The following is a 9,239-nucleotide window of genomic DNA, read 5'->3' as shown; positions in this document are numbered from 1 at the left end:
CAGCCTGCAGCCTGGGCTACACAGTGAGTTCCAGGTCAGTCTCAACTACATAGTGAGACCCTGTCTCAAAAAAACCAAACCAAACCAAATCAAACCAAACCAAGCCAAACAAAATATGCCTATAAGTACAAAAAACAAAAACATGCCAGGAAGTAACTGGAGATGTAAATTTTAAGGGTGAGAAAACTCACTTTTTACTCTATACTCCTTTTAAATATATTTTAGCTATGTGCCTGCATGCTTCAAGCTAATTATGGAACCAACATGTAACTCAGCTCAAGCTACCCAAACTTCCCCATCCTCCTACTGGGGGCTGAACCAAGAACTTTGGGACTGAGCTGCATCTCCACCCCATTTTTCAGTTTTTGTTTTCTGAGTCAACGCCTTGCTAAATCCCTACTTTTCCCAGGCTGGAGTCCAACTTCCAGTCCACCTGCCTCAGCCTACAAGAGTGAGAAGGTTAAGGGCATGAAAAGTAGAACGGTAGTGGCCAGGGTCTAGAGATTAAAGGAGAATGAGAGACGTTGTTTCAAGGGTATAGGTTTCGGTTTTACAAAGATGAAAAGTTGCAGGGGTTGGTTGTACAGTAATGCACCTGATACTCCTAAACCGTGCACTTAATCACGGTTAAGACAGCAAATTTTGTTACGTGTACTTTGACGCACTTGAAATTTTTTTAAGTGGAAAAAAATTCCTCCCCAAAAATACCCATATTTTCTCATATTTTAAGAAAAGTTCAATTTGTTAGCAATTTGAAACTATTTTGTTACCCTGCAATCAAGCGCTTAGAACCAGCGGCATCGCTAAGGTCCCCAGAAGTCCCAGTGACCTTTCACCTAGAATTTGCCCTCCAGCCAGAGGAGCAGCCACCGCCAGAGCCAAAATCAGGCTATCACGGGAGCGGCGGGGAAACCTACCCTTGACTGGCGCGTTATCCGCGGACGAGGATTTTACACTTTTGCCCTCCTGGTTACAGTATCAACATAACTTCAGGTACTTTCCACGCGACACTGAAGATCCACAGTACACAAGGTCCGGCACGGGCCAGGGTTCCCGAGCGCGCCGCCCCGGCCTCCGTGACCCTCCCTTCGCCGAGCCGACCCCACCTAGCCGCGCACTCCACCATGCCGAGTCTCGCCCCCATTCCCTTACCCGGTGTTGGGCAACATGACTTGCTCAGATCACAGGACTTGGCGAAAACTGCGGCGGCCGGCGGCCCTGGAGAAGAACTCGGACTCTTCCGCTCCCAGTTGGCCCCGTCCTGGCCCCGCCTCCAGCCCCGCCCCCCAAAGCCCTCAAGGGAACAGGTTCTAAGAAGCCAGAGATCGCTGAGTGCGCCTGCGCACACAGTGGGCCCCTGTTGCTCGGCGTTTGTCTCCTCCCCTCGGCTTCCCCCCGGCGGTCTCATTCGGAGCCCTGGAAACCCGGTCTTTGCGCAAGCGCTGTGAAAGACACCCCGGCCCCGCCCTTCTCCTCAGTCCTTACGGGGACAATCGGTCTCTCAGCGGCTTCTGGCGTACTTGGGAGCGTAGGTCGCTGTTTACACTTTTTCCCGGAACTCGGACTTGATTGCAGCACCAGGTCCAGGGCTGGAGGGTGACTGAGTAGTGCACTGGAGACCCTGAGCACCCGGGACTGACTGGGGGGTTCTTCGGCGGTCTTCGCTGTCCGCAGCCCACCCGGGTCCTGGGCTCCTGCGGGCACCCTCTCCCAGGCTCGCCGTCCGCGGAAGTGTGCTTTGTGCCTGGAGATGCCTGGGTCGCGTTCGCTCTCCCACCTAGTCGGGCCTGCGGTGAAGGAGCAGCTTGTGGAACTGAGATCCTTCCAAAATCACGCTAACGAATTCATAGTAAATCTCTGCAATAAGATCCAGTGCTGGAGAAAATGTTTACTCTTAGGAAGAGGGCTGTTATGAGGTCAATCCTGGGATTCGATCTCACTTTGAAGAGTCCAACCTACACTTAACAGCTAAACGAACTAAAAACTGTGGCACATTTGAAGTGAAGAAGTTGATTTTGCGTTTTGTAAAGGTATAATAGAACGATAAGGAGATTATTATACGAAGCTAGCTAAAGAAAGTACTCTTGAAGTGGGATTTATACTGTTTCATTCATTATGGGTCCTAACTGGCCTTATCTATCACATACATGCCTGCCCATCTCCTGTAGGAATTTGAATTTTCATTTCATGATGTAGTCTCAAAAACTCTGGAAGAATTTACTTATTCAACAAATATTAGCATCTCCTATGTGCTGGTCACTTGAGATACAGAAAAACAAAAAGGACAAGATTGCTGTAATTATATGGGAGTACGGATGACCAGCTCATGTGGCTTTTAGACTATGTAAGTACTGTTTTAGAAAGTGTTGAAGCTGTTAGTTTAAAAAGAAAATAAAAAATAAACCTTACTCTCCACTCACCCTTAGGAGTTTTTTTTTCTTTTGAGTGGCCGTTATAAAAGTTAAATTTATTCCTTATTTAAATTCATTCTAGTAGGCAAATTTACATTTAAATCCATTGAACTCAGTATTGTGACGAAAGTGTGATTTAGAGTTATCAGGACCAGATTCTACACCATTACCTTGATTAATCTAGCATTAGATTAATATAAAGCTAGGGAAGCTGGGCATGGTGGTGCATGCCTGTAATTCCAGCACTCAGGAGGCTGAGACGGGAGGATCACTGTGAGTTTGAGAACAGCCTGAACTACAGAGTGAGACGCTGTCTCAAAAAAAAAAAAAAGTACTAGAGATAGGTGTAAATACTAGAGATGTATGAAGACATAAATGGGTTTGGGGAACATAAATCTGCATTTTAGAAGATTTTAGCTTAGAAAAAAAAAACATTTTAAGAGGAATACTTCTGGCTGCAGTTTGAAGAATAGTTTGGCTGTAGATGGAGAAGCCCGTATTAATGATATAAGAAAGGTAGTAGATAACCTGACCTAAAGAAGAAATAGTGGGAATTTAAAGAGAACCGACCAGTTTTAATGATTGGGTGTGAAGGGAAAGGGGGGAAATGGTCAGAGATGACCTCCAGATTTTTGGTGTAAGTTCCTGGGAGGAAAGTGGTGCCGAAGGTGAAGAGCAAGAAACCTTGGCAGTCCACTGTGGTCTCCCCAACCCATTTATACCTTCGTCCACTATAATACATTTAGCGGTGTTACTCTTACATGGAAGTGTGACCGTGAGATTAAATCCTGCCAGAGCAATATCAGCAGAAGTGAGTTTGGCAAATTCTGTATCACTTAAATGAGCATTGCTTGCCTTTGCTTTCTCTCCTTCATTCTTCCTGTGATCTCAGTCATGAGGTGGATCGCAGTCAATCTTAATGCAAAGGAAGACAAAATATCAAGATAGCGATTCTCAAACTGTAGCATGCATCAGCATGCATCACCTGGAGAGCCTATTAAAATCTTTGCACAAGATGGTATTTTTAAAAAATTAGAAGTAGAATAAAATTACCATATTGCTGCCATATGTATATATATATGGCATTATACATGTGTGTGTGTGTGTGTGTGTGTGTATACATCAGTATTACTTTCAATAACCAGGAAGTTACAAGTGCCCCTTGATGAATGAATGGACAAACTGAATGTGTTTTTTACATACAACATCACATCATCCTTAAACAGGAAGGAAATGCTGATTGTGCTACAACATGGGTAAACCTGGACTATATTGTTAACTATGCCAGTCACAAAGGATACATACCATATAATTCCACTTGTATGAGATATATAAAGTAGTCAAATTCAGAGAGACAGGAAGTAGAAAAATGGTAGTTGCCCATGGGTGGTGGGAGGGAGAATGGGGAGTTACTGTTTTATGGGTACAGTTTCAGTTTTAGACGAAAAGTTCTGGAGATGGGTAGTGCAGAACAGTCTGAATTTATTTAATGGCACTGAATTGTACACTAAAAAAAATAGTTAATATGGAAGGCTTGGGATGTAGCTCTGTGGTAGACTGTCTTTCCTCATTACTGGGAAATGAACCCAGGACCATCATAATGAGTTATATCTGTAGCCCTTTTAAAAATTCTTAGTTTGAGTCAGGGTCTTGTTAAGTAGCCCAGCCTAACCTTGAACTTGTGATCCTCCTGCTTCAGCATCTCAAAGTGCTGGGATTGCAGACATGCACCACCACACCCAGCTGAACTCAGGGTGTGTGTGTGTGTGTGTGTGTGTGTGTGTGTGTGTGTGTGTGTGTTATGGTCTGGATCTTAAATGTCCCCAGAAAGTTCCACGATTAATTGGCCAAGGTAGCATTTTATGTAGTGGAGCAAAAGCATTAACCTTGTAGCCAAGGAGCAAAATGAGCAAGGAAGAAAGGACTGGAATCCTACAATGCTCTTCAAGAGCCTGCCCCTGACAACCAGACATTCTCCCTCCCACTAAACCCCAATACCTAAAGTTTCCACTACCTCTCAACAGCACCTCTCTGGGAACTAAGCCTTTAACATAGGGTCCTTTGAGGCGGGTGTATTTTCCTGTAGGGAGAACTCAGGAGGCTGAGGCAGGGGGATCACTGTGAGTTTGAGGCCAACATGGACTGCATAGTGATGAGGTCCAGGCCAGCCCAGACTACATAGTGAGGCTGTGTCTCAAAAATAAACAAACAAACTACTTAACATTGGATCCTTTTGAGACATTTAAGATTCAAACTATAACAAGCACATGTTGTAAGACTCCAAGTGTATGACACTCTGGAAAAAGTATGGAGACAATAAAAGGGTTAGTGATTGTCAGAGTTTAGGGGAGAGGCCGAAAAGAGGATTTCTAGAGCGGTAAACTATTCCGTATAATACCATTATGATAGATAAGTGCCATGATGGCTCTCTTTTGTTTGTTTTTATGTGATACTGGGAAATGAACTCAGTGCCTTTGCACTGAGCTGCTTCCCTAACCACCATCACCACCACAATCCCCTTTTTCTTTGTGGTACTGGGGATTGAACTCAGGACCTTGCACTTGCGAGGCAGGTGTGGTGCCACTGAGCTAAATCCCCAGACCCCTTTTTATTTTTTATTTTGAGATAGGGTCTTGTAAAGTTGTTTAATGATTTAAAAAGACCCTGTCTCAAAACAAAGAAAAATCAAAAGAGCAGGTGATGTAGCTCAGTGGGAAGACTTGAGTGGTAGGGGAAAGGTAATAAGGGAAAAAAAAGGAATGTGAGAAAATGAAAAGATGGAAACAAAGTGTTTGTAAATGGGGAGGGGAGGAGGGGGTGAAGGGAGGGCAGGGACAAGGTGAAAAAATAAGAACCAAGACCTGTCATGTAAAGGTACAAGATCCCAGTAATGAATGTAACTGTACTGTATATCTAAAATGTACCAATAAACTCAATTAAAAAAAAAGATAAATCTTCATGATCTTAGATTTGGCAGTGGATTCCTATATGATGCCCAAAACACAAGAAACAAAGAAAAAAAACAGAAGATAATTTAGACTTTGGCAGATTTAAAAATTTTTCTGGGTGTGGTGGTGCACACCTGTAATCCCAGCACTCAGGAGGCTGAGGCAGGAAGATTGCTGTGAGTTCGAGACCAACCAACCTGGGCTACATAGTGAGTTCCAGTTCAATCTCAACTACGTAGTAAGACCCTGTCTCAAAAAAAAAAAAAGATTTAAAATTTTTGTTGGTCAAAGGACAACATCAAGAAACTAAAAAGATAATCTATACAGTGGGAGAAATGATTTACAAATCTGATACAGATCAAGTATGAAGTATATATAGACTTCTTACAACATAGTAATAGGAAGGTAAATAACCCAATTCAAAAATGGGAAAGAAATATATTGTCCCAGCGACTTGGGAGGGTGAGGCCGGAGGACCACTTGAGTCCATGAGTACAGGACCTAGGAAACCCAATGAGACCCTGTCTTTAAAAACAAGTGAAAAAGGCTGGGTTTTAGCTCAGTGGTTCGTTGCCTGTCTCACAAGCTCAAGGTCATGAGTTCAATTCCAGGTACCAAAAATAAAATAAATAAATAAATAAATAATCTGATTAAACAGTTCACAAAAAAATACGCATAAATAGCCAAAAAGCACTTGCAAAAGTGTTTAACAGCATTACTTATTAAGGAAATGCAAATCAAGACCACAAGGACCCTGTGAGAGTTAGAGGCAGAAAGGTCACAAATTCAAGCCAAGCCTGGACAACTTAGCTACTTAGCCAGATTCTGTCTCCAAATAAAAAATGAAAAAGGGGCTGGGTATGTAGTTTAGTGCAAAGGTTTTGGATTCAATCACCAATACTAAAAAACAAACAAAACCAAATGTGATTCTATCTTACGCCCATTGGCGTGATTACAAATTGAAAAGCTGATAAAAATAAGTGTTGACTAGGACATAGGGAGATTGCTTGTTTCCTACATTTCTGGAGGGAATGTAAAATGGTGCAGTAGCTTTAGAAAACAGTTTGGCTACTTTTCAAGCTAAACATACTTACTGGCTACTGGCCATCTACCTGCAAAAGAGCAATTCCTGCAGCAGGTACTGTGCTTACCCAAGAGAATTAAAAAACATATGCTCAAAGTAACCAGCAGATGGCACTGTTATTTTAAAATTCAAATTTCATAATACAAAGCAACAACAAAGCAAAAGGTATATGAGAGAATATATACATTTAAATTTATTATTAAATCTTTCTAGATAATGTAATCATTTCTTTGGGCAGACTGTGGTCAACAAAACTGAATTACGCATTTTAGAAAATTTGTTGACTACCACTTACACACATAAATAATTTTGTTATCCAGACCCAGCGTGCACATAGTTTTCTATTCTATTTGAATCTAATCTTCCTTTCTTTCTTTCTATTTTTTTTCTTGTTTTGTTTTGGTACCGGGGATTGAACTTGGGACCTTGTGCTTGCAAGGCAAGCAGCAGAACCACTGAGCTAAATCCCCAGCTGTCTTTTTTTTTTTTTTAAAGCTGATCACAATCAAGTATAGTACATGCAACTGATGATTCACTGATGGATCATAAGCTACCATTTGAAAAATACTGCTTTAGTGGTGTCACTACTCGGCACTATGATTTTTCAACTTACCTTTTCTTATGTTTGAGGCTTCTCCTGCCAAATATAATTAATGGTCAGACTCCAACAGTAGAGTATGACCAAGAACGCACACTTTCAATGGCTTTGAGAGTGTCAAGGATCTCTTGAGAACATCCATTTCCTTCACCCGCTAGACAGTTGGTCCTGTCTCGTAATCACCTGCTGAGAAATCCCTGAAGTTTTGAAGGTATGGCAGTTATTTCTGATAATGTACCAAACCTTTCCCACAGGACTTCTGGCTGTCTTTTCTTGCTTTATTAATTATCACAGTCATTATTTAATTGGTAAAGGTGGAATATTAACTATATATTTTAACCTGTGTGTCTTTCTGATGCATAGTTCCAGTAATCCAGAGAAAGCAAAATTTGTCGTTTAATACCAGACTTTGCAGACTTCGCACCCACTGGGGTAATTACAAATCAAAAAGATGGAAAATAACAAGTGTTGGAGTCAGATGTGATGGCACATGCCTATAATCGTAGCATTATGTGGGGACTAAGGCAGGAGGAACAAAACTTCAAGCCCAGCCTGGGCAATTTAGCAACTTAGGAAGAGCTTATCTCAAAATTAAAAAATAAAAACATAATTTAAAAAGGTTAGGAAGGTAGCTCAGTGCACAGGTTCTGGATTCAAACCCTAGTTCCCCCAACCCCCCAAATTTACATACTAGGATTTCTTAACCTTGGCACTACTGACCATTTGGGTTGGATAATCTTTCGTGGGAGGCTCTCGTGTACGCTGTAGTGTAGTCAGCAGCATTCCCAGCCTGAATTCTGTGGGTACCAAAAGTAGAGCCTTCTGGTTTTTTTTCAATTATTGTGGTAAAACATATCTAATGTAAATTATATTATTTTAACCATAGTGATGTGGCATTAAATAGCTCAGTGGCATCAAATACATTCACACTGTTATGCAACCATCACCCTGTCCATATCTTGGCCTCTGAGTTTTGTGAACCAAAAATGTCTCCAGACACTGGCAATTGTCCCCGGAAGAGGGGTTCTCCTCCTTATTCGCATGATCACAGAGATGAATGAGAACTCAAAAATGTCAATGTTGTAAAAAATAATAAAACAAGGCTGCCAAGTAGCTGGGCTTAACAGATTAAAAAAGAGATGATAACTAAATGTAATATATGACACTGAAATGGCTTCTGTATAGAAAATTAATTGCTGTACAGAACATTACTGGTACAATTAACCCCCTGGAATATGTACTACAGATTAAACTAGTCAATCAATAATAGATTTCCTGATTTGATGACTACTGTGGATTATATAAGAAAATGTCTGCCTGGTTTGTAGCTCAATGGAGCCACACCTGCCTCGTAAGCCCAAGGTCCTGAGTTCGATCCTCAGTACCAAAAAGAAAACGTCTGTATTCCTACTGTGATGTATTAAGTGGTAGAGGGGAAGCTATCTATTCTTACATGGTTGAGGGCAAAGTATGTGTGTGCATATGAATCTCCATTTAACTATCTATTGAGGCTGCTAAAACAAATACAGGGAAAACAATTGTCTTTTGGAGTAAAGGTACATGAGAATTCCTTACATTATCTTTGCAATTTTTCTGTAAGTTTAAAATTAATTCTAACTAAAACTCTGTCATTTTTGTTGTTTTAAAATTATTTTATTTGTTATGTTTTTCATTTTGGGGGGTACCGGGGATTGAACTCCGGTCCTTGTGCTTGTGAGGCAAGCGGTGGAACCACTGAGCTAAATCCCTGGCCCCAATTATTTTATTTTTAATTGATACATGGTAAATGTACATATTTATGGGGTACAATATCACATTTCAATACATGTATGCAATGTGTATGATCAGATGAGTGACTGATATGTTTATCGCCTCAGACACACATCATTTCTTTGTGTTGAAAGCATTGAAAGCGTCCTTTATTAGATACTTTGAAATATTTAATTGCTGGCAATCATAACTACCCTACTGTGCTATAAAACATTAAAAGTTATTCCTCCTACCCAGCTGTACCCCATCCCCATTAGCTGTCCTGTCTCCATTCCTTTCTTCCCAACAAACACACTTCCCATGCTCTGGTAACTACTGTGCTCTTCTCTTCTTCTGGGAGATTGACACGTGAGCCTCCAGAAATTAGGGAGAACATACAGTCTCATTAAACATGTCTTTCTATGCCTGGCTTATTTTACTCAAAATTA

At 41.3% G+C, this 9,239-nt stretch overlaps 1 protein-coding gene across 2 annotated transcripts in view; it reads right to left on the bottom strand.

The window, feature by feature from the left end:
* The window catches only part of Hsdl2 (hydroxysteroid dehydrogenase like 2), a 68,037-nt gene extending 66,746 nt beyond the window's left edge, over positions 1-1,291 (bottom strand). Inside the window, exon 1 of one of the 2 annotated variants that reach the window (XM_010639347.3) lies at positions 1,153-1,291. Coding sequence is in view for 1 of the 2 variants with exons in the window: in XM_010639346.3 (XP_010637648.1) it covers positions 1,153-1,169 (17 nt within the window). In the remaining variant the exon portion in view is untranslated. The remainder of the gene's footprint in view (positions 1-1,152) is intronic. The other variant, XM_010639346.3, reaches the window with a different exon arrangement.
* Between the last annotated feature and the right edge of the window lie 7,948 nt (positions 1,292-9,239).

The sequence above is a fragment of the Fukomys damarensis genome, unplaced genomic scaffold (assembly GCF_012274545.1).
Source record: "Fukomys damarensis isolate Sample0158 unplaced genomic scaffold, DMR_v1.0_HiC HiC_scaffold_36, whole genome shotgun sequence".
In the NCBI taxonomy this organism is placed as follows: Eukaryota; Metazoa; Chordata; class Mammalia; order Rodentia; family Bathyergidae; genus Fukomys; species Fukomys damarensis.
Note: the sequence above shows the minus strand (reverse complement) of the source record. Positions and strands in the feature narration are given on the sequence as shown.